This window comes from Dendrobates tinctorius, unplaced genomic scaffold (assembly GCF_039654945.1).
Source record: "Dendrobates tinctorius isolate UK_male_01 unplaced genomic scaffold, ASM3965494v1 ptg000022l, whole genome shotgun sequence".
Classification (NCBI taxonomy): domain Eukaryota; kingdom Metazoa; phylum Chordata; class Amphibia; order Anura; family Dendrobatidae; genus Dendrobates; species Dendrobates tinctorius.
In genome coordinates this window covers 19,316,514-19,341,505 of record NW_027361690.1, presented here as the reverse complement: position 1 = coordinate 19,341,505, position 24,992 = coordinate 19,316,514, and the positions used below count along the sequence as shown (strand labels likewise).

The 24,992-nt window shown below is 42.3% G+C and overlaps 1 protein-coding gene across 1 annotated transcript in view; it reads left to right on the top strand.

Annotated features, from left to right (window-relative positions):
- Positions 1 to 21,999, top strand: part of FBN1 (fibrillin 1) — a 373,121-nt gene extending 351,122 nt beyond the window's left edge. The window contains exons 65-66 of the mRNA XM_073568456.1: positions 1,988 to 2,156; positions 20,449 to 21,999. Coding sequence (XP_073424557.1) covers positions 1,988 to 2,156; positions 20,449 to 20,838 — 559 coding nt within the window. The 3' untranslated portion in view covers positions 20,839 to 21,999. The remainder of the gene's footprint in view (positions 1 to 1,987; positions 2,157 to 20,448) is intronic.
- The last annotated feature ends 2,993 nt before the right edge of the window (positions 22,000 to 24,992 follow it).

Here is a 24,992-nt window from a genome sequence, read left to right as displayed (position 1 = left end):
GATAGAAAATTAGACAAAACTCATTTCAGAATTGCCTTTTTGTCCTTTTGTAAACATAGTCTTGTTGTTTTTTTTGTTTTTTTTTTAAGAAATGTGATTTGTACAGCATTATTTTGGCTTCCTTGAATTCTTTCTGAATTTTGATAACGCATTGCGGTGACCCAGAGAGGAAGCTAGGCATAACATATTCAGATTTTAACCCGTCTGTTTTCCGAATGGCAAAATACACATACAGCACAATACAAAAAAGGAGCAAAATGAAATATTCTGCAGTGTAGACAATTGCTTAAAATGTATAAAGTGATATCCATGCAGAATATATGTTTGAAAATTCACCTAAAAAGTAACTTACGGTAATCTAGCACTTAAAGAGAACCTGTCCCCAGAACAAAAGTATTAAACTTTTGTTCTTATCTTATTCCTGCTGCTCTCCAGAGTAATATGCTTTTTTGTTCCATTTTTTTTTTTTTTTTTAAATCCCCCATACGGTTCCATAAACATGGGCTTTATATAGTTCTGTTTTTTATGGTCTTTACAAAGGGTGTAGCTAACGGTTCTCTCTAGGTTGCTCTGCATTATTACCCTGTGTGCAACACAAAAAGACCATAACAGTGTGCATAAAATAAAAGGCCTATGTGTTTGAATCCGTATGGAGGATTTAGAAAAAGAAAAAAGTGGATTACTTAGCAGAGCCATGGGAATTAAATAACAGTAAAAACCAGTCCCTTTTGGCCTGGTGACATGCTGCTTTAGATATACAGCAGTAGGAAATAAGATTCATTAGAATTTGTAATTTTTTAAATTAGATCCCTACTCACTCAATGGTTAACAGTCTTCCCTGTATGAGCAAGCATAGACTGTTGTGAATCATGGAATAAGATCACCCACTGCACTAATAGACCCTTGATGATTAGGCATTTGCATCAATTAAGAAAAACCTTCAGGTTCTCTTTTAAAGGGAGTATGAGACCATATCTGAGGGCACTGGGTTGTTATGATGTATCCATAAATTTCCTAAACCTGAGACAGTGTGTCCAGTTTATTAATAGGAGGATTATAATGTATAAATACTATTATTGATGTATTTAGCATCATTGATTCCTTGATACTGTACATGAGAAGGGGTTACATCACAATATAGATATCACTTACAGTAGACAAACTAACAATGACAGACTGGTACAGAGGAAAGAGGACCCTGCCCTTATGGGCATACATTCTACAGGATGGTGGGGAAGGAGACAGTGGGTCAGGGGGTTGCAGTAGCTCAGATGGTGTTGAGGTGGCAGTGTGGTCATTGCAGGCTGTAAGCTTTCTTGAAGAAATGGGCTTTCAGGTTCTGTCTGAAGGATCCGAATATGGTGGATAATCTGACGTACTGGTGCACAGAATTCTAGAGGATGGGGGATATTCGGGAGAAGTCTTGGATGCGATTGAGTGAGGAACGAATAAGTGTGGAGCAGAGAAGGAGGTCTTGGGAGGACCGAATATTTTGTCAGAGAAGATATCGGGAAATTAGTTTGAAGATATACGGAGGAGAAAGGATATGGATGGCTTTGTAGGTCAGTGTTAGTAGTTTGAACTGGATACGCTGGGAAATTGGGAGTCAGTGAAGAGATCTGCAAAGAGGGGAAGCAGGAGAGTAGCAAGGAGAGAGATTAATTATTCGTGCAGCAGAGTTAAGGACAGACAAGAGCGTTGCGAGATTGTTAGGAGGTTGGCCACAGAGGAGGATGTTGCATTAGTTGAGGTGGGAGTTAAATAGGGCATATATATGCACATTATTAGATTGAGGGTTGAGGAAAGTATGGATTCTGGAAATATTTTTGAGCTGGAGGCGACAGGAGGTGGCGAGAGCTTTGATGTGTAGTTTGAAGGACAGGGCAAAGTCAAGTATAATGTATAAATGAACAGAATACATCTCATCTATGTGATTATCTTCAGCTATATGTGTCCAGATTCACCTAAATTGCTGCTGTTTTTTTAGACACTGCGTTACTGGAGCAGGATTGAGCAGAGCTCAGGATATGGCAGTAAGTGGGGAAATCGATGACAACTCTTTATCCCCAGAAGCATGCTATGATTGCAAGATCAATGGCTATCCCAAAAGAGGAAGGAAACGGAGGAGTGCCAATGACACAGATACAGATGAGGAGGTAATTATTGTGAACATTAAATGAAAAGTATAAGATTGCTTTCTTATTGCGTTTTGTCACGTGTTGCTTGGTCATTGAGGCTTACATCTGAACACCCCTGCAAGACAGGATTTGGGCATATGAGCTGATAGGGCCATACACTATAATGGTGAGACAGAGTGAATATGCACTCTGTTGTGTATAATTTTCGGGCGTATACACCTACTGGATGCGGAGACTCAGATGTAGTAGGCTCGAAAATGATGCAGAGCGCACATTCATGATTATAGTCTATGGCCCTTTTGGTGCATATGCCTGAGCCACATTTTGCAGGGGTCATACAATCATAGAAACGGTACAGTTGGAAGGGACCTCTTGGGCCATCTGATCCAACCCCCTGCTCAAAGCAGGATTCACTAAATCATATCAGACAGATGTCTGTCCAGCCTCTGTTTGAAGGCTTACATGGAAGGAGAACTCACCACCTCTTGTGGCAGCCTGTTCCACTCATTGATCACTCTCACTGTCAAAAAGTTTTTCTAATATCTAATCTGTGTCTCCTCCCCTTCAGCTTCATTCCATTGCTTCTAGTCTTTCCTTGTGCAAATGAGAATAAAGATGATCCTTCTACAATGTGACAGCCCTTGAGATATTTGTAGACCGCTATTAAGTCTTCTCTCAGTCTTCTTTTTTGCAAGCTAAACCTTCCCAAATCCTGCAACCGTTCCTCATAGGACTTGGTTTGCAGACCGGTCACCATTCTGGTCACTCTTCTCTGAACTTACTCCAGTTTGTTGATGTCTTTTTTAAAATGTGGCGCCCAAAATTGGACACAGTATTCCAGATGTGGTCTGACCAAAGAGGAGTAGAGGGCAGTAATGGCTTCACGTGATCTAGACTGTATGCTTCTGTTAATACATCCCAGAATTGCATTTGCTTTTTTTTGCTGCTGCATCACACTGTTGACTTATGTTCAGTTTATTATGATCTATTAGTATATCCAAGTCTTTTTCACATGTGCTGTTGCTTAGCCCTATTCCTCCCATTCTGTATATGCTTTTTTCATTTTTATTGAACAGATGTAGTATTTTGCATTTTTCCCCATAAAAAAAACATTAGTTATCCCTCCTTTGCTTTGTGTCATCAGCAAATTTAATCAGTGTACCCTCAATTCTTTTTTGCAATTTTCCAACTTTGAATTTTTATGCCCTTAAATCACAGAGATATGGCACCCAAAATCTTAATAAATAACATTTCACATATGTTTACTTTACATCAGCACAATTTTGGAACCAAAATTTTTTTTTGTTAGGAAGTTATAAGGGTTAAAAGATGACCAGCGATTTCTCGTTTTTGCAACACCATTTTATTTTTACGGACCACATAACATTTGAAGTCACTTTGAGGGGTCTACATGATAGAAAATACCCAAAAGTGACACCATTCTAAAAACTGCACCCCTCATGGTGCTCAAAACCATGTTCAAGAAGTTTATTAACCCTTCAGGTGCTTCACAGGAATTTTTTGAATGTTTAAAAAAAAATGAACATTTAACTTTTTTTCACAAAAAAATTACTTCAGGTCCAATTTTTTTTATTTTCCCAAGGGTAACAGGAGAAATTGGACTGCAAAAGTTATTGTGTAATTTGTCCTGAGTACGTTGATACCTGATATGTGGGGGGGAACCACTGTTTCGGCGCATGGCAGAGCTCAGAAGGGAAGGAGCGCCGTTTCACTTTTTCAATGCAAAATTGGCTGGAATTCAGATCGGACGCCATGTCACATTTGGTGAGCCCCTGACGTATCTAAACAGTGGAAGCCCCCCACAAGTAACCCCATTTTGGAAACTAGACCCCCCAAGGAACTTATCTAGATATGTGGTGAGAACTTTGAACCCACAAGGGCTTCACAGAAGTCTATAACGTTCAGCCGTACAATTAAAAAATCATATTCTTTCCACAAAAATGATCTTTTCACCCCCAATTTTTGTTTTCCCAAGGGTAACAGGCCCCTAAAAGTTATTGTGCAATTTGTCTTGAGTACGCTGATACCCCATATGTGGGTGTAAACGACTATTTGGGCGCATGGCAGAGCTCGGAAAGGAAGCAGCGCCATTTGACTTTTTTGGCTGGAATTGAGATCGGACACCATGTCGCGTTTGGAAAGCCCCTGATGTGCCTAAACAGTGGAAACCCCCCACAAGTGACCCAATTTTGGAAACTAGACCCCCCCAAGGAACTTATTTAGATGTGTGGTGAGAACTTTGAACCCCCAAGGGCTTCACAGAAGTTTATAGCGTACAGCCGTACTATTAAAAATCATATTTTTTCCACAAAAATGATATTTTCACCCTCAATTTTTATTTTTCCAAGGGTAACAGGACTCCAAAAGTTATTGTGCAATTTGTCCTGAGTACGCTGATACCCCATTTGTGGGGGTAAACCACTATTTGGGCGCACAGAAGTTTATAACGCCCGGGCGTGAAAATAAAAAAATCATATTTTTTCTACAAACATGATCTTTTAGTCCCAAATTTTTTTTATTTTCCAAAGGGTAACAGGAGAAATTGGACCCCAAAAGTTGTTGTCCAATTTGTCCTGAGTACGCTGATACCCCACATGTGGGAGAAAACTACTGTATGGGCACACGTTGGGGCTCGGAAGGGAAGTAGTGACATTTTGGAATGCAGACTTTGATGGAATGTTCTGCGGGTGTCATGTCGCGTTTGGAGAGCCTCTGATGTGCCTAAACTGTTGAAACTCCCCACAAGTGACCCCATTTTGGAAACTAGACCCCACACGGAACTTATCTAGATGTGTGGTGAGCACTTTGAACCCCCAAGTGCTTCAGAGAAGTTTATAACGCCCGGGCGTGAAAATAAAAAAAATCATGTTTTTTTCCACAAAAATGATATTTTTTCCCCCAGTTTTTTATTTTCCTAAGGGTAACAGGAGAAATTGGACCCCAAAAGTTGTTTTGCAATTTGTCCTGAGTAGACTGATACCCTATATGTGGGGGTAAAACACTGTTTGGGCACATGGCAGAGCTTGGAAGGGAAGGAGCACCATTTGACTTTTTCAACGCAGAATTGGCTGGAATTGAGATCAGACGCCATGTTGCGTTTGGAGAGCACCTGATGTGCCCAAACAGTGGAAACCCCCCAATCCTAACTCCAACCCTAACCCCAACACACCCCTAACCCTAATCTCAGCCCTAACCCTAGCCCTGACCCTAGCCCTACTCCTAACCATAATGGGAAAATGGAAATAAATACATTTTTTTAATTTGATTATTTTTCCCTAACTAAAGGGGTGATAACGGGGGGTTTGATTTACTATTTATAGCGGGTTTTTATATTTGGCAGCTGTCACATGCTAAGGCTAGTTTCACATTTGCACTTTTGAGCGCAGCGACGGCCTGCGCACGGCCGCCGCTAAGCCCCGCCCTCTGCCGCGCCTCTGCCGGTAGCTCCGCCTACCGGCGCAAGACGCTGCATGCGTCCTGCGTCCCCTATCTTTATCACTGGGGGCGCAGGCCGTGCGCAGTATGCGTTTGGCGGCGCATGCGTCATTTTGACGGTGTGCCGACCAGCGCCAAACGCAACCTGCTGCAGGTTGGTTGCGCTCGGTGCACCGTGAAAAGGACGCATGCGCCGCCAAACGCATACTGCGCACGGCCTGCACCCCCAGTGATAAAGATAGGGGACGCAGGACACATGCAGCGTCATGCGCCGGTAGGCGGAGCTACCGGCGGAGGCGCGGCAGGGGGCGGGGCTTAGCGGCGGCCGTGCGCAGGCCGCAAATGTGAAACTAGCTTTAAAGACTTAAAGTCGCTTTTTATTGTAAAAATAGTTTTTCGTCACCACATATTGAGAGCTATAATTTTTCCATATTTTGACCCACCGAGTCATGTGAGGTCTTATTTTTTGCGGGACGAGTTGACATTTTTATTGGTATCATTTTCGGGCACGTGACATTTTTTGATCGCTTTTTATTCCGATTTTTGGGACACAGAGTGAACAAAAACTAGCGCTTCATGAATTTCTTTTGGGGGGTGCGTTTACACCGTTCTGCGTGTGGTAAAATTGATAAGGTGGTTTTTTTCTTCGGGTCAGTACGATTACAGCAATACCTCATTTATGTCGTTTTTTATGTTTTGGCACTTTTATGCAATGAAAACAATTTTATATAAAAAATAATTTTTGCATCGCTTTATTCTGCGAGCTATAACTTTTTTATTTTTCCGCTGATGATGCTGTATGGCGGCTCGTTTTTTGCGGGACAAGATGATGTTTTCAGCAGTACCATGCTTATTTATATCCATCTTTTTGATTGCGCGTTATTGCACTCTTTGTTCGGCGGTATAATGATAAAGCTTTATTATCATCATCATCATCATCTTTATTTTTATATAGCGCTAACATATTCCGCAGCGCTTTACAGTTTTGCACACATTTTCATCACTGTCCCCGATGGGGCTCACAATCTAAATTCCCTATCAGTATGTCTTTGGAGTGTGGGAGGAAACCGGAGTGCCCGGAGGAAACCCACGCAAACACGGGGAGAACATACAAACTCCTTGCAGATGTTGTCCTAGGTGGGATTCGTGCTGCCCACGTGCTTTATTTTTTGGTTTGTTTTTTATTTTTATTTTTTAAGGGGTTTACTAAGGGGGTTAACTAAAGGGACAGTTTTATAGGGCGGGTCGTTAGGACGCGGCGATACCAAATATGTGTACTTTTATTGTTTTTTTTTTACTTCCAAAAAATGAATTTATTAGGGAATATATATATTTTTTTTATTTATTTAGCGATCTGTCACAGGCAGTGCTGCAGGCTTCCTCGTGCCTGCGCTTTGCAGGCACTGAGGAAGCCGGCTCCCTGCAGGCCCCGAAGGTCCCAGCCGCCATTTTGGATCCGGGGACCTGCAGGAAGGAGGTCCCCGCAGCAGCGCTGCACATTTTGCTGCTGTGGGGGTCTCAGGGAAGCACGGAGGGAGCCCCCTCCCTCCCGATGCTTCCCTAAACCCCCGGTACACTGCGATCGTGTTTGATCGCAGTGTCCTGACACATAGTGCCTGGTGTCAGCTGTGATAATTAGCTGACACCCAGCTGCGATCAGCTGCGCTCACCACGTGGGCGCCGCTGATCGCTATGACGTACTATCCCGTCCCTGGGAATTAAGTCCCAGGGCACATGGACGGGATAGTACGTCATATGGCAGACAGGATTGCAAAGGTCTGAATCAGCATAATGCTTACATCCATGTGGTCGATGGGAATTTGAGAACTGCTGTGCACATGTTGCGGAAAAATCAGCGCGGATTCGCTGCGGTTTTTCTTCTGCAGCATGTCAATTCTTTGTGCGGAAACGCAGCATTTCTGCACCCATTGACTATACATTGAGTAAGGCAAAAAATCCGCACATCAAAAAACACATGACAATCCGCAAGATATCAGCATCAATTCCGCAAGCATTTTGGCCTGCGTTTTCTGCCAAGAGATGCAGATTCTGTGCGGAAAATGCTGCAGGCCAATCCCTTAGGGTATGTGCGCACGTTGCGGAATTGTGGCGAATCTGCAGATTTTCCGTGCGGAATCGCTGCAGATCTGCAAGTGTTTGACCATACAATGTTAACCAATGGAAAAATAAAATTGCTGTGCACATACTGCAGAAAATTCCGTACGGAATCCGCAGCGGTTTATTTTCCGCAGCATGTCAGTTCTGCGGATTCCACTGCGTTTCTACACCCTTTTCATTATAGAAAACCGCAGGCCAAAAAACACTTGACAATCCGCTTAAAATCCGCACAAAATCCACATTAAAAAATGCATAAAAATGTGCGGATTTTGACCTGTGGATTCTGCCAAGAGATGCAGAATCTGCTCAGGAAATTCCTGAGCCCAATCCGCAACGTGTGCACATACCCCTAAAATTGCAAGTTTTCAGAGCTTTAAAACAGTATTCATATCCCGTCGCCTTTTCCACATTTTTTTAATGTTACACCTACAAACTTAAATATATTTTATCGGGATTTAATGTGATAGACCAACACAAAGTAGCAAGTGAAGTGTAAAGGAAATGGTTTTCTAAATAAGTAACAATATAAATATAAAATTGTGACTTGCATTTATATTCAGCCCCCCTAAGTCAATACTTTGTATGACCACCTTTCACTGCAATTGCTGCAGAAAGTCTTTTCATTTTTCTCTACCAGCTTTATACATCAAGGGGTTGAAATTTTTGCCCATTCTTCTTCGGAAACTAGCTCTAGCTCAGTGAGATTGGAGGGAGAGAGTCTGTGAATAGCAATTTTCAAGTCTTGACACAGATTCTCAGTAGGATTTAGGTCTGGACTTTTACTAGGCCATTCATACTCATAATTATACACTGCTCAAAAAAATAAAGGGAACACTTAAACAGCAGAATATAACTCCAAGTAAATCAAATGTCTGTGAAATCAAGCTGTCCACTTAGGAAGCAACACTGATTGACAATCAATTTCACATGCTGTTGTGCAAATGGAATAGACAACAAATGGAAATTATTGGCAATTATCAAGACACCCTCAATAAAGGAGTGGTTCTGCAGGTGGGGACCACAGACCACATCTCAGTACCAATGCTTTCTGGCTGATGTTTTTGGTCACTTTTGAATGTTGGTTGTGCCTTGCGAAATTACCTCCAGCAGGCCACAAATGTGCATGTTTCTGCACAAACGGTTAGAAACCGACTCCATGAGGATGGTCTGACGGCCCGACGTCCACAGATGAGGTTGTGCTCACAGCCCAACACCATGCAGGACGCTTGTCATTTGCCACAGAACACCAGGATTGGAAAATTCACCACTGGTGCCCTGTGCTCTTCACAGATGAAAGCAGGTTCACCCTAGCACGTGACAGATGTGACAGAGTCTGTAGACGCCGTGGAGAGTGATCTGCTGCCTGAAACATCCTTCAGCATGACCAGTTTGGCAGTGGGTCAGTAATGGTGTGGGGTGGCGTTTCTTTGGAAGGCCGCACAGCCCTCCATGTGCTCGCCAGAGGTAGCCTGACTGCCATTAGGTACTGAGATGAGATCCTCAGACCCCTTGTGAGACCATATGCTTGTGCGGTTGTCCCTGGATTCCTCCTAATGCAAGACAATGCCAGACCTCATATGGCTCTAGTGTGTCCGCAGTTCCTCCAAGATGAAGGCATTGAAGCTATGGACTGGCCCGCCCTTTCCGCAGACCTGAATCCAATCGAGTACATCTGGGACATCATGTCTCGCTCCACCCACCAACGTCACGTTGCACCACAGACCAGTCCATGAGTTGGCGGATGCTTTAGTCCAGGTCTGGGAGGAGATCCCTCAGGAGACCATCCACCGCCTCATCAGGAGCATGCCCAGGTGTTGTACAGTAGGGAGGTCGTACAAGCACATGGAGGCCACACACAATACTGAGCATATTTTCCTTGTCATGAGGCATTTCCACTGAAGTTGGATAAGCCTGTATTTGATTTTCCACTTTGATTTTGAGTATCATTCCAAATTCAGACCTCCATGAGATATTCATTTTGATTTATATTGATAATTGTTATGTTTTATTGTTCTGAATACATTCCACTATGCCATGAATAAAAATTTGCAACTGGAAAATTTCATTCAGAGATACTGTATCTAGGATGTGGTATTTTAGTGTTCCCTTATTTTTTTGAGCAGTGCACTTTGAAAGTTGTAACTGTGGAAGTAAATTTAGGGTCATTATCCTGCTGGAAGGTGAACCTACGCCTCAGTTTCAAGTCTTCTCCAGCCTCTAGCAGACAGGTTTTCCACCAAGATTGCCCTGTATTTAGCTCCATCCATTTTCCCATCAGCTCTCAACAGCTTTTCTGTCCCTGCTTAAAAAAATCATCCCCACAGCATGATGCTGCCACCACCATGTTTAACTGTGGGGATGCTTTTTTCAGGGTGAAGTGCAATGTTAATTTTCTGCCACATATAGGGGTTTGAATTAAACCCGAACAGTTTTACTTTGGTCTCATCTGACCAGAGTACCTTCTTCCACATGCTAGGTGTGCCCCGTACACTGCATATGAAAGAAGGTGCTATGGTCAGATGAGGCCAAAGTAGAACTTTTTGAGCTAAATGCAAAACGCTATGTTTTGCGGAAAGTACCACTGCACATCACTCTAAAAACACCATCCCCCCATCAAACCTGGTGGTGGCAGCATCAAATGGTGGGGATATTTTTCTTCAACAGGAACAGGGAAGCTGGATGAAGCTAAATACAGTACATGGCAATTCTGGAGGAAAACCTGTTAGAGGCTGCAAAAGTAGGTTCACCTTCCAGCCAGACACTGACCCAAAGCATGTTGCTAGAGCTACAAATGGAATGCTTTAGATTAAAACATATTCATGTGTTTCAATGAATTAAGTTAAAAAATACATTTAACCTTTTCATAACATGTACAATACAAGCTGGAAAAGGTTGTTTGAAGCCTGCCTCATACCTGGCAGATAATGGCTGTGTGTTACAGCCAGGACGTGCCTCTACGGCTCACATGACAAAAATACAAAAAACATCATAGAAAAATAAACAGCCTTATCAACAACAGGTCACTGGAAATAGTCACTGTAAACAATGTTTCTGTTTGTTTCCACTCTAACCCCTATAATCCTTCACTTTCTGATAACCCCACTAATCCCTACACCTAGTAAGGAACTGTTCATCTCTTCTTCAATCCTTCCAATCCATCTCGCCTCTTCCTCAGACCTGTTCCTCAACATACAATCCTCTGTCTCCAAACACAGACATCCCCCTCATGCCCTCTCCTGCTCCCACCTGCTAACTGTCTCTCTGCTCCTCCTCACTGCCGGCGATATCTCTCCAAATCCAGGTCCTCCTCACCACATTCCCACAGTCATTTCTACCTCCCATCCACACCCAATCACAACTTTCCGTAACCACTCCAACCTTATACACATTCGCCCGGCCCCAGCTTCCCCAGTCCCACTAGCAGGAGCTCTGTGGAACGCTCGCTCTGTCTGCAACAAACTTTCTTTCATCCATGATCTTTTTATTACTAACAAACTTTCCTTCCTCGCCATCACCGAAACCTGGCTTACCTCCTCTGACATAGCCTCTCCTGCTGCACTCTCATATGGTGGATTCCACCTTTCCCACACCCCCCGCCCCAGCTGCAAGCATGGTGGAGGAGTTGGTTTTCTCCTGTCGGATAACTGCTCCTTCACTCCAATCCCACTGCCGCCCTCTGTTACCCTCCCTTCCTTCGAGGTGCACTCTGTGCGCATCTACTCCCCCTCCAACCTCAAACTAGCTGTCATATACCGCCCTCCAGGGTCAGCCACCACCTTCTTTGACCAATTCGCCACCTGGCTACTTCATTTCCTTTCCCCTGATATCCCCACTATCATCTTGGGCGACTTCAACATCCCCATTGACACTTCCCTCTCAGCTGCCACTAAACTTCTATCTCTCGCTTCCTCCTTCGGCCTCACTCAGTGGTCTTCTGCAGCCACTCACAAAGATGGCCACACACTAGACCTCATCTTCACCCGCCTCTGCTCCCTATTTAACCTCTCTAACTCACCTCTTCCTCTCTCTGACCACAACCTACTTACATTCTCTTCCCTCTCCTCCTCAGGTCCACAATCCCCACCTCAAAAACTCGCACACCCTCGCAGAAATCTTCAACACCTCGATCTACACTCACTGTCTGAATCCCTCCTCCCTCTTACAGACATAAGTTCCCTACACAATGCCGATGCCGCTGCCGCTCTATATAACACCACAATAGCTCTAGCTTTGAAATCAGTTGCCCCTCTCAAACATACCAAAACTCGCAAAATCAACAGACAGCCCTGCCACACCAGTCTGACCAAAGAACTGAGGAGGGCTTCCAGGGCTGCTGAGCGGAGACGGAAAAAATCCCACTCCAATGAGGACTTCATCACATTCAAACAGTCCCTCACTGCTTTCAAGGCCACACTCGCTGCAGCAAAACAAACCTACTTCTCATTTCTCATATCCTCCCTGTCTCACAACCCTAAACAGTTATTCAACACCTTCAATTCTCTCCTCTGCCCCCCAGCACCTCCTCCCTCTCCACTCATCTCAGCTGAAGACTTTGCCTCATTTTTCAAGGAGAAGATTGATAACATCAGAGACAGTTTTGGTCAACAACCCCCAGTTCCCTTCCTCCTACCTGCCCTGCCCTCCTCCCCAAAACCAACTTCTCCACCATTACAGAAGATCGACTCTCCAATCTACTCTCAAGATCACACCTCACTACCTGTGCACTTGACCCGATCCCATCCCACTTCATCCCAAACCTCACCAGTCTTCATCCCAACCCTAACCCATCTCTTCAACCTATCACTAACAACTGGTGTTTTCCCCTCAAGCTTTAAACATGCCTCACTCACACCTATCCTCAAAAAGCCCTCTCTTGACCCATCCTCTGTATCTAGCTATCGCCGTATATCAATTCTCCCCTGTGCCTCAAAACTACTGGAACAACATGTCCATCTTGAACTATCCTCTCACCTCTCTTCTTGCTCCCTCCTTGACCACTTGCAATCCAGCTTCCGGCCACACCACTCCACTGAAACTGCCCTAACTAAGGTCACCAATGACCTACTAGCCGCCAAGGCCAAGCGACACTACTCTGTCCTCCTCCTGGACCTATCCTCTGCCTTTGACACAGTGGACCATTCCCTATTACTACAGACCCTCTCATCTCTTGGTATCACAGACTTGGCCCTATCTTGGATTGCGTCATACCTAGCAGACCGGACATTCAGCGTCTCCCATTCACACACCACCTCCTCACCACGCCCCCTATCCATCGGAGTCCCGCAAGGTTCAGTCCTAGGGCCCCTGCTCTTCTCCGTTTACACCTTCGGCCTCGGACAGCTCATGGAATCTCATGGCTTTCAGTATCATCTGTATGCTGATTACACACAGATCTACAACTCTGGACCAGATATCACCTCCCTACTAAACAGAATCCCTCAGTGTCTGTCTGCTTTTTCATCCTTCTTTTCCGCTAGATTTCTAAAACTTAATATGGACAAAACAGAATTAATCATCTTTCTCACGTGACCCCCCCAACAGACCTATCCATTAAAGTAAACGGCTGCCCCCTCTCTCCAGTCCCACAAGCTCGCTGCCTCGGGGCAATCCTTGACACTAATCTCTCTTTCAAACCACATTTCCAAGCCCTTTCCGCTTCCTGCCGACTTCGATTCAAAAATATTTCACGGATCCGTACATTCCTGAACCAAGAATCTGCAAAAACCCTAGTTCATGCCCTCATCATCTCCCGCCTTGACTACTGCAACCTCCTGCTCTGTGGCCTCCCCTCTAACACTCTCGCACCCCTCCAATCTATTCTTAACTCTGCTTCCCGACTAATCCACCTGTCCCCCCGCTATTCCCCGACCTCTCCCCTCTGTCAATCCCTGCAATGGCTCCCCATTACCCAAAGACTCCAGTTCAAAACCCTAACCATGACATACAAAGCCATCCACAACCTGAGTCCTCCGTACATCTGTGACCTAGTCTCCCGGTACTTACCTGCACGAAACCTCTGATCCTCACAATATCTCCTTCTGTACTCCCCTCTTATCTCCTCTTCCCACAATCGCATACAAGATTTCTCCCGCGCATCCCCTCTACTCTGGAACTCTCTACCACAACATATCAGACTCTCGCCTACCATGGAAACCTTCAAAAAGAACTTCAAGACCTACCTCTTCTGACAAGCCTACAACTTGCAGTAACCACCAATCCACCAAACCGCTGCACGACCAGCTCTACACTCGCCTACTGTATCCTCACCCATCCCGTTGTAGATTGTGAGCCCTCGCGGGGAGGGTCCTCTCTCATCCTGTACCAGTCGTGACTTGTATTGTTTAAGATTACTGTACTTGTATGTATTATGTATACCCCTCCTTACATGTAAAGCGCCATGGAATAAATGGCGCTATAATAATAAATAATAATAATAATAACAGGTCAGATTACCAATGCACTATAAGATGCAGAAGACCCCCATGATAAAGGGGGAGAGGGAATCACAGGTGCAAAATACTGATTTAGACACTTCTCACAAACCTACCAATTGACCGGGTTGTTGCCTGGCATTAAAAATGCACATTGATGAAGCTTGCATAGGAGGCCAGTCATACAGATATGTGCGATGCACAGTGTCTGGCTTACAGCCTATGAACACCCATACTATTAGATCAGACATACTGCTCAGTAGACTTGCTGTCTACTGTTATATATATTTTTTACAGCAGAGTATTTTTGAACGTTTGTCATACTGTGTTTTTTCTTTGTGTTTCAGTCTTTGGGTGGTGTGAACACTGTCCGACCGCGACCTGTTGACTTTTGTGCATGTCTCATGTGTTTTTAATAAAAGGACCTGACTGCACCCTGCATAAAAATGGAAGTGAGGTGCTTATATAGTCCTGGGCATCCTGCCTGATTTAATAGTATGGATATCTTCTATAGGATATAAGCCAGACACTGTGCATCACACATACATGTGTGATTGGTGCCCTATAAAAGTCTCATCTGTGTGCATTTTTAATACTAGGCAATCACCCCCTCCATGAATTGGTAGGTATGTGAGAGTTTGCTTCATCAGTATTCGCACCTGTGCTGCCCACGCCTTTATCATGGGGGTCTGCAGCATCCTGCTAGAGAATTGGTAAGCTGACCTGTTATTGCTAGCGCAGGACCTGCCTCTAACAATCACGGGTAGAGCAGAACCCCTCCCACAATTGTTAACTGTTAAGTGCTGCTATCAATCTCTCACAGCGGCATTTAACATATGCAGTCGTGGAGGCGCATCACTCCATGCACCGATCAGCGTGCGATACATGATTGCGGGTTGCCTATGGGTTGCTGTGTCAACAAGGGGTCTGTTGAAGTCCTCTGTGCTTGTCGTTACGTAGCTCTTTTGAAACCATGATTGCGACCGGGCTTTAAAGAGACTATGATTTCTGCTATATACAGTGATTAGCCAGGATCACACTACAGCGAGATACGGCCGAGTCTCACAGGTTAAAACCAAGCTCTGGCGCCGGAACTCCGGAGCGGAGCGTGCAGCCGCACAGCAATACATGGAGCTGCACGCTCCGCTCCGGAGTGCCGGTGCCAGAGCTTGGTTTTAACCTGCGAGACTCGGCCGTATCTCGCTGTAGTGTGACTCTGGCCATACTGTGGCATTGCTGGATATAGCACAAACGATCAGACGATTACAGCTTCAAGTAAAAAAATAAAAGTTTTAAAAAAAAAAATATGAAAAAACAGTTAAAATCACCCACCTTTTTCCCATTAAAATTAAAGATATTTAAAAAAAAATACACATATATGGTATTTCCATGTTAGAAAATTCCAATCTATCAAAATATAGAAATAGTTAACCTGATCGGTAAACACTGTCAATGAAAAAAATTCAAGAATGTTAAAATTACATTTTTTGTGGTTACTGCAATTCCACAAAAAATGCTGTAACAAGTGATCAAAACAGCCCACCTATCCCAAAATAATATGAATAAAAACGTAATCTCGCCCCCTCAAAAAAATTAACCATCACACCGCTCCATCCACCGAAAAGGAAAACGTTATAGGTCCTGGAAAATGGCGACCCAATGGTATTTTTTTTTGCAAACTTCTGAATTTTTTTTCATTACTAAAATAATTTAAAAAATGAACATATTTGGTATTGCCATAATCATACTATTGTGAGGTCATTTTTACCACACAATGTACACTGTAAAAACTGTAAATTCCTATAAAACAGTCAGAATTGTTTATTTTCTTGACGATTTCTCCTCACTTGGGATTTTTTTCCCCCGTTTTCCACTAGCACACTATGTGGTTGAATGATTGGTGTTCTTCAGAAGTACAACTCACCCCACAAAAAACAAACCCTATGTCTATGTGGACAAAAAAAATAAAAAGTTAGGAAGGGAAAAAGCAAAAACACAAATTGGCCGGATCATGATGGAGTTAACATGAAAATTCAATTTAAATAGTGGATTATTTTTTGACAATCACTTACCGCAACATTTAGGTGGCTAAGCTGCCAGTGCATGTGCAGACTGGTTACTGTGGCAGCCAGGGGTAAAAATAAAATCACCCTGGCTGACATGCTGGTCTTCTTACGAATCGTAGTTTTTTCCATTTCATTGATTTCATCTCACCCTGCTCATGTAACTCAACCTCTGTGCTTTCTTGTCATGCTGTGACAGTCATCAGTGAGGGAGAGGGCCCTCAAACTGTCCCTGGAACTCTAACTATCCCTGTCAAGGGGGTACTATTGAAGGTAGAGGTGCCTGGGTCTCCGACCTTGCTATGCATGGGACAGAAATGTAAGGTAAACAATACATAAAGACTATACAGGGATAACAGAAAACCTCTATCATACAAAAGCACAAACCAACAATAGAGAGGTGGATATGGACAGGGAGAAAAAACTATATGAGAATGGGGACGAGGAGATGAACACACACGTACAACAGCAAACCACAGATCACTAGAGTTGAGCAAATTTGTTCGGATTTAGTTCCGAATACGATCGGCAGCGACTATTGTTTTTGCAATATTCGTCGACCACAGCCGAGCGTCATTAGAGTCAATGAGAGGAGAAATTACCAAATATGTTCTGAACCGATCATCAAACATACATTTGGCATGAATAGGGTACCAATATGGCAAATTCAGATTCGGCAACTAAATCTGAACAAATTCGCTCAACTTTACAGATCACTACTACAACAACTCTACTCCAACCACTTATCTTTAGCACACAGCACAGGAAGACAAATCTTTCACTAGCAGGTACTAAACACCCAGCACCTGTATATAGAGGGAGTAAATGATGAGCAGTTGCAGCTGAAAACGACCAGCCAGCATCGAAACAGCCCTTAACCCTCTCAGCACCAGTGGAAAGGCAATCCATTTAAAATAGGACATGAATCACACCATCTCTAAACAAGAGTGCAGTTCATTATCCAACGATTTCATCCAACTCCAGTTCTCATGCAGTGCATCATTCCTCTCAGCCCAATCATGCAGTCTATTGCTCGTCTGAGCCCCTTTGTATGCTGTACTGATCTGCAGTCCATTGCTCCTCTCAGCCCCATCCTGCAGCACATAAATGTCATGTGATCATTTCCCTTTACCTAAGTCAAAACCTCATTATGATCTCCCTTGCAGATTACAGCTTATGGTTGTTTCTTAACTGCAGCTTGTTTGTTACTGAGCAGTTAAAATTGCATATATACTATTGTATTAGTTTGCAGCAATTGGATCTCAGGGATATTAAATGCACTACATATTGGATTATGTATAACAATTTTATGCTTTTGCTGTGGTATTTTGAATTGGTTAATATTAATTCTGTTTCTTTCATAACACAGATATTTTGATAGTTCACCGAAATAACACAAAGTGATTTCTGTCGGTAACTTTGAATGAGTATATTTACACATATTAGTTGGTCTACTCTATTATATATCCCCTACTTCCAACAGCAATGGGATGTAATATGAACATATTAATAGACAGATTGACTCATAAAACTATAGAACAGCTAAACTGCATGGAATAAGTTGTACATGTGAATAAGTGCTTAAGAAGAGAAGGAAGCAAAATAGTAATTATTTGGAGAGCACTGATTGTGCCATTTTGAATAATCTGCAGTATTCATATTTGGCCATCTTAAAGTCTTTGTAGAAGTAAAGATAACCTTCATATTATAACTAGAGTTGAGTGAAACAGGTCGGTCAGATTCAAAAGTCGCCGGCTTTCGCCAAAGTCAGGTTACATGAAACGAAACCCGACCACAGTGTGAAGTCAGCCATGCGGTCGGCGACCCAAGCACCAAAGTCGGGTTTCGCTGAATGCTTGCACGTGACTTTTTTCAGCCAATGAGAGAAGTGGAGCATAGCGTAGCTGGAGTGGGAGTGAGAGAGAGAGAGGGAGAGAGAAGAGAGAGATTTCGCCGCCTCTAGGGTTAAAATTCATGCCAGATGTGTTTACAGTCCTCCACTCACTGCCGACTTTTCTCCCCATTGACTTGCTTTGGGTTTCATGTTTCACGACTTTTCCCGACTTTTCCCTATAGTCAGCCGATTTTGTTCGACTCGACTTTTGAGAAAGTCGGGTTTCATGAAACCCGACTCGACCCTAAAAAAGGCAAAGTCACTCATCTCTATTTATAACATGTTGTATCAAAAACATAAACATACCGTGCTCAGCATAAATCAGTTCACCCCCTTTGAAATGTAAGATTTTAATCAATATTTCACTGACCACAAGAACTATTTCATAAAATTTTGACAACACTGAGTTTCATGCAACATTTTTTAACCCACAACATGGAAATAAGGTTAATAATATAACTTTTATTAGTCTTCAGTTTTACTCAAAGTAGTCGATGCAAAAATAAATACACCCCACATCAAAAACTACTACATTAAGTATTTTGTATGACCTCCATGACTTTTAAGGAGAGCACCAAATATTCTAGGCATGGAATGAACAAGTTGGCAACATATTGCAGCATCTTTCTTTTTCCATTCTTCAAGAACGACCTCTTAAGCCCCCGTTACACACTGCGATATCGCTAGCAATATCGCTGTAAAGTCACCGATTTTGTGACGTTACAGCGATATTACTAGCGATATCGCTGCATGTGATACTTACCTCCGACCGGCTCCCCCGCTGGTAATCGCTGATCACGTGAGAAGCTGCTGGATCATTCCTCGTCGTCCACTTCCTGCGGCGCTTCCTGCTGTGACGACGAGCGACGCGTGGAGCCGGGCGGGAGGACGCAGGATCGCCCCGTCTCACAGGTAAGTAGTGATCCCCGTCCCCTGCGATGTCGCTGGTGAGATCTGCCTGAGTGGCAGCTCACTAGCGACCACCCAGCGATTCACCAGCGATCCTGACCGCGTCATATCGCTGGTGAGTCGCTAGGTGTAACGGTACCCTTAGAGCCTAGATGCTGAATGGAGAGTGAGGCTCAACTTGTCTCTTCAGAATTCCCCATAGGTGTTTGATTGGGTTCAGATCAGCAGACACACTTGGCCACTGAATCACGTTCACCCTGTTCTTCTAAAGTAATACAACATATGTGTGTTTTGGATCAATGTCACATTGGGAAAGTGAACATCTACCAAGGGCACAGGGTGATGGTAGCATCTTCTCTTTCAATAGAGAGCAATATCTAAATGCATGATACCATCAATAAATTTTAGCTCTCCAATACCAGGAGCGCTCATACTACTACCCCTTCTAAATACAGTGTCAAATGTTTCACTGTAGGCACCATGCATTTAGAAGCATTCCTGATGCCTACAGTGAAACATAGTGGTGGCAGTGCCCTTGTGAGAGGCTACATGAGTTCTGTTGGTGTCTGGAAGCTACATTTCATTGATGGTATCATGAATTCACAGACTTTCACGTGTTAAGCCAAATACTGTTCAAAGGGATGAGGATTTTGGTAAAATAATAAAAGAACTTTTACTTACCTGTTAAACCCCTGATAGTCCAGTGCTCTCTGCTAGTCTTTGTTTACTGCATTGATGTCATCACGTTGACACTAGGGACTGCTGCAGCTAATCATTGGCCTCAGTGGTGTTATACCATAAACTTCAGCATCCAGACAGAAGCATTCATTGGTAGATTCAGTGACATGTCTAGACGAGACCCCAGAACTGCAGCCGCGTAAACAAAGACTGGCAGGGAGGAGAGGAGGAGAATGTAATGGATACATAAAAGGTTTTTTTTTTAAACTTTTCTTTTTTTTTATATTTATTTTTAACCGACTGCAAACAAGATAAGAATCAGTAACATACATAGCATATAAAGACAAAGAAGGACATAACAATATCCAGAAAGTGTAGCTTGAAAGACTCAAAGGAAGATGGGGTTATTCAGTATAACAGTCATCACATTTTGCACCATTAGTCAATTTTTCACAGACTTGGAAGATATCTTCAATGTTGTTGGCCACAAAAATGTCCTCTGAGATGGTAGTTGAGTGCAGGAATAGGTAATTAAAGCTTTGTTTACACTAGTTTCATCACTTCTATGACAGATCTTTTTGGAATAGATATTTTCTATTCACTTCTAATGTTTTTTACTGACCTGCATAGGGAGCAGACTGTACTATTTTACCCATCAAAGGGAAATGGGAATATAAAAGGATGTAATCATAGTCAGTACGAACAGAGGTAAAGATGATTATATATGTACAGAATCTTACTGATTTTTTTTTCTCTTTTAGGAGAAACTTGAGCTGGAAACCGTTGTTAACCTCGCAAGTTGGGATCTTGAAAAAACAACAATTCTTTCTTTTAACATTTCCCACTTAAACACCAGAGACCGTATTCTTGAGCTCACTCCAGCGCTCACAACATTGCAACATCACAACAGATATGTAATAGACTCTGGAAATGAAGACGGCTTATTCAGGCTCAATCAAAAAGATGGAGTCAGTTACCTGCATCTGACCAAGAAGAAGCCAGTCTCCGGTGTCTTTGACCTAGAAATTAGCAGCTTTCCTCTTTTTAAGGAGAAAGAGCTTAATCAGCTTGAAGATAAACATGACAGAGACTACCTCACTGGTGAACTGGGTGACATTCTTAAAATGAAAATTAAGATCTTACTTCATTAAATTGCCAAATCAAAGAAAGAACAGCAAAAACCAAAGAGTTATAAGTAGACATGAACGTTCCTTGCCCAATTTCACTGATTTCTCATAGCTTTGGTACAAACCTTTCAAAAAATGTTTTTGTATGAATAAAAAGCACTTTCTTCTCATGACATATGCAAGGTACAGGATCATTATCCCAGCTCAACACAACCACTTTCTCAGGCTTCTTACATAGTATGTAGCTGAGCTACCTTCATATGGTGAATGCGCCAATCGTAAACTTGGAGACCTTATTGAATGGAAGTCGGCCTTTGATGCTGAAGTGTTTGATCATTTCAGCAGAGGTACATTGAAGTTGTTCTTGTGTTGGACTTCTCTGGTTTGTAAGTTCAAAGTTTTCCATGCCACCTAAACTCACTAAGCCAGACATTTATGATACCTTTTTTTTGGTGCTAGTAACTTTTTCAAAACATTTTGTATGAATGCACTGTAATATATACACATTTTAGAAGTCAACCATTATTCTGTCTAAACTTGTTAAATTTTACAATCTCAACCAAAGTTAGCTATAGTTTATCTCAATTATCTCTATATGCCATGTAAATGACATGTGTGTATACTGTAATCAAGCTTTTATTTATCCTTGGAGCAATTGTAAACTAGATAGAAAACCTAAAATGTTTTTAGGTTTTTATTTTTAACGGTGCTTATAAAGACCAACTACTTGTATACAGAAGCCTAGTGGTGCCATTTCTGAAACTAGGTGAATGCACTGAGGTCATATGACCATATAGGATTATCAGAAACAGATCAGTGCCATCCTACAATATATGACATACATTGCACATTGTAAGTACCCAACGGCATTCCTATGAAGGGCTCAGTGTTCCAGATGACACAATAAAACAGTAGTTTTGTGTTTCGTCGCAGATTTGTTACATTGTTCATTCAAACCAAAGTAGTTACGTTACAATATACTGTTACAATCATACAACAATTACTGTATGTTTAGTTTAATGTTGGCAGGAGGACCATGACAGTATGCTTTCCTGTAATGTCCTGTGGTACTCGGTTTTATGTAACTAAAATGAAACATCTGTTTTTCATCTTTGAGAAAAAGTAAAAATTCTCATAAATTTACAGAATAAATCAGCAGCCAACCTACTGCTGTAAATGTTACAATGTGAACGTCTGAGGTTGATTCTTATAGAGTCTTTCAAGCATTTTTCAACGGAACATTAATACGGATTAATGTCTCATCAAGCCTGGTGTAAAGTTTCTAAATCATGCAAAAGCTCAAATTCTTGACACTCATACTTAAGTCTATATTTCCATGTGGACTTATTTTTTTTTACCAGAGATTTTCTGAGTTCTTCTTTGTATCTACCGTATATCGCGTCTGATTGATTTGTATAATATTGCATCATACATTAAGTGGTAAGTAGAGCTTTTTATTCCCTGATACATTTATAGTGAACTTGTTAGTTTTTCGTTTGCATCAAAACTACATTTTTACTTTCCATATCTTGGAAAAGAAATGAGACAAAATTATTCCATTGGGCTTTTTGGCTTTGATCTGTTCCCAATTAGAATTGAATTCTCTGTTTGACCAGTCAGAGCTGCAGAAATAGTTATTTCAAGAGAGATAATCACAATTTTTCAATTATTTTCCAATTTAATTTATTTGGTCTGTATTACACAATTCTGCTGGAAGTATATCGTGTTGGCATAACGATTGTGTCTCCAATTCCAACCCTGCATATTTTTCCGTGAAACAAAAATATAACTTTTGCCCTAGTATGTGAAAATACAGTTACGTCCATATATATTTGGACAGAGACAACATTTTTCTAATTTTGGTTCTAGACATTAGCACAATGAATTTCAAACAAAACAATTCAGATGCAGTTGAAGTTCAGACTTTCAGCTTTCATTTGAGGGTATCCACATTAAAATTGGATGAAGGGTTTAGGAGTTTCAGCTCCTTAACATGTGCCACCCTGTTTTTAAAGGGACCAAAAGTAATTGGACAGATTAAATAATTGTAAATAAAATGTTCATTTCTAGTACTTGGTTGAAAACCCTTTGTTGGCAATGACTGCCTGAAGTCTTGAACTCATGGACATCGCCAGACGCTGTGTTTCCTCCTTTTTGATGCTCTGCCAAGCCTTCACTGCGGTGGTTTTCAGTTGCTGTTTGTTTGTGAGCCTTTCTGTCTGAAGTTTAGTCTTTAACAAGTGAAATGCATGATTGAGATCAGGTGACTGACTTGGCCATTCAAGAATATTCCACTTCTTTGCTTTAATAAACTCCTGGGTTGCTTTGGCTTTATGTTTTGGATCATTGTCCATCTGTAGTATGAAACGACGACCAATCAGTTTGGCTGCATTTGGCTGGATGTGAGCACACATTATGGCTTTGAATACCTCAGAATTCATTCGGTTGCTTCTGTCCTGTGTCACATCATCAATAAATACTAGTGACTCAGTGCCACTGGCAGCCATGCATGCCCAAGCCATCACACTGCCTCCGCCGTGTTTTACAGATGATGTGGTATGCTTTGGATCATGAGCTGTACCACGCCTTCGCCATACTTTTCTCTTTCCATCATTCTGGTAGAGGTTGATCTTGGTTTCATCTGTCCAAAGAATGTTCTTCCAGAACTGTGCTGGCTTTTAAGATGTTTTTTAGCAAAGTCCAGTCTAGCCTTTTTATTCTTGATGCTTATGAGTGGCTTGCACCGTGCAGTGAACCCTCTGTATTTACTTTCATGCAGTCTTCTCTTTATGGTAGATTTGGATATTGATACGCCTACCTCCTGGAGAGTGTTGTTCACTTGGTTGGCTGTTGTGAAGGGGTTTCTCTTCACCATGGAGACTATTCTGCGATCATCCACCACTGTTGTCTTCCGTTGGCGCCCAGGTCTTTTTGCATTGATGAGTTCACCAGTGCTTTCTTTCTTTCTCAGGATGTACCAAACTGTAGCTTTTGCCACTCCTAATGTTGTAGCAATTTCTTGGATGGGTTTTTTCTGTTTTTGCAGCTTAAGGATGGCTTGTTTCATTAAGGATGGCTTGTTTCACCTGCATGGAGAGCTCCTTTGACTGCTTGTTTCCTTCACAGCAAAACCTTCCAAATGCAAGCACCACACCTCAAATCAACTCCAGGCCTTTTATCTGCTTAATTGAGAATGACATAACGAAGGGATTGCCCACACCTGTCCATGAAATAGCCTTGGAGTCAATTGTCCAATTACTTTTGGTCCCTTTAAAAACAGGGTGGCACATGTTAAGGAGTTGAAACTCCTAAACCCTTCATCCAATTTTAATGTGGATACCCTCAAACGAAAGCTCAAAGTCTGAACTTCAGCTGCATCTGAATTGTTTAGTTTAAAATTCATTGTGGTAATGTCTAGAACCAAAATTAGAAAAATGTTGTCTCTGTCCAAATATATAGGGCCTGAACTTTAAATATCTACAGAACTAACTGCATCTTACATTGTGTTTTGTGCATGGTGTATATTTAGGTTAAGAAGTGTAAGACCATAATGACATATAGTGGAAACATTCTTCTGCACATACAGTGGCAAGTTTTGCATTTTTTTTAAAGTGTAATTGTAATGTTAAGTAAGATATGATTTTGCAGAACATTCCAGAATCTCCCATTGCTACTCTACTGATGATATTGTAGCCTGTCACAGCTGCAGATGTGATCCTCCCCCCTCCTTAGCAGCTGTGTGTGTCCCCTCTGCTCGCTGGTAATAGGACACCGGCCATTTCCTGTGCATTCTCTTCAGCTAACGAATGTGGATTAGCTACGTGAAAGGAATCTCTTTGTCCTTGCCATAAGGCCAATCCAATTATGGAAAATATTAAAAGCAGTCATATCGCAAGAACCATACGTGACAGAGATATAAAAACCACATCCCTGCGTAGGGCACGAAACCGACGTTCTGACCCCTAATTTTCACTGTTCTAGCACCCCCAGGAACTGAGATATGGATTACTCCCAAACGGTATAACGAAGCTACGGCATGTTTGGTTTTTAATTATTGTATTCAACGAAATACAACGAATTATACCATGTACTTGTTTAGACAAGGTACCCTCAGCTAGATATAGTCGTTATAAGTTTTGTAAGTAGATTACGCTACTGATTGGGTTGGCTTCGAACCC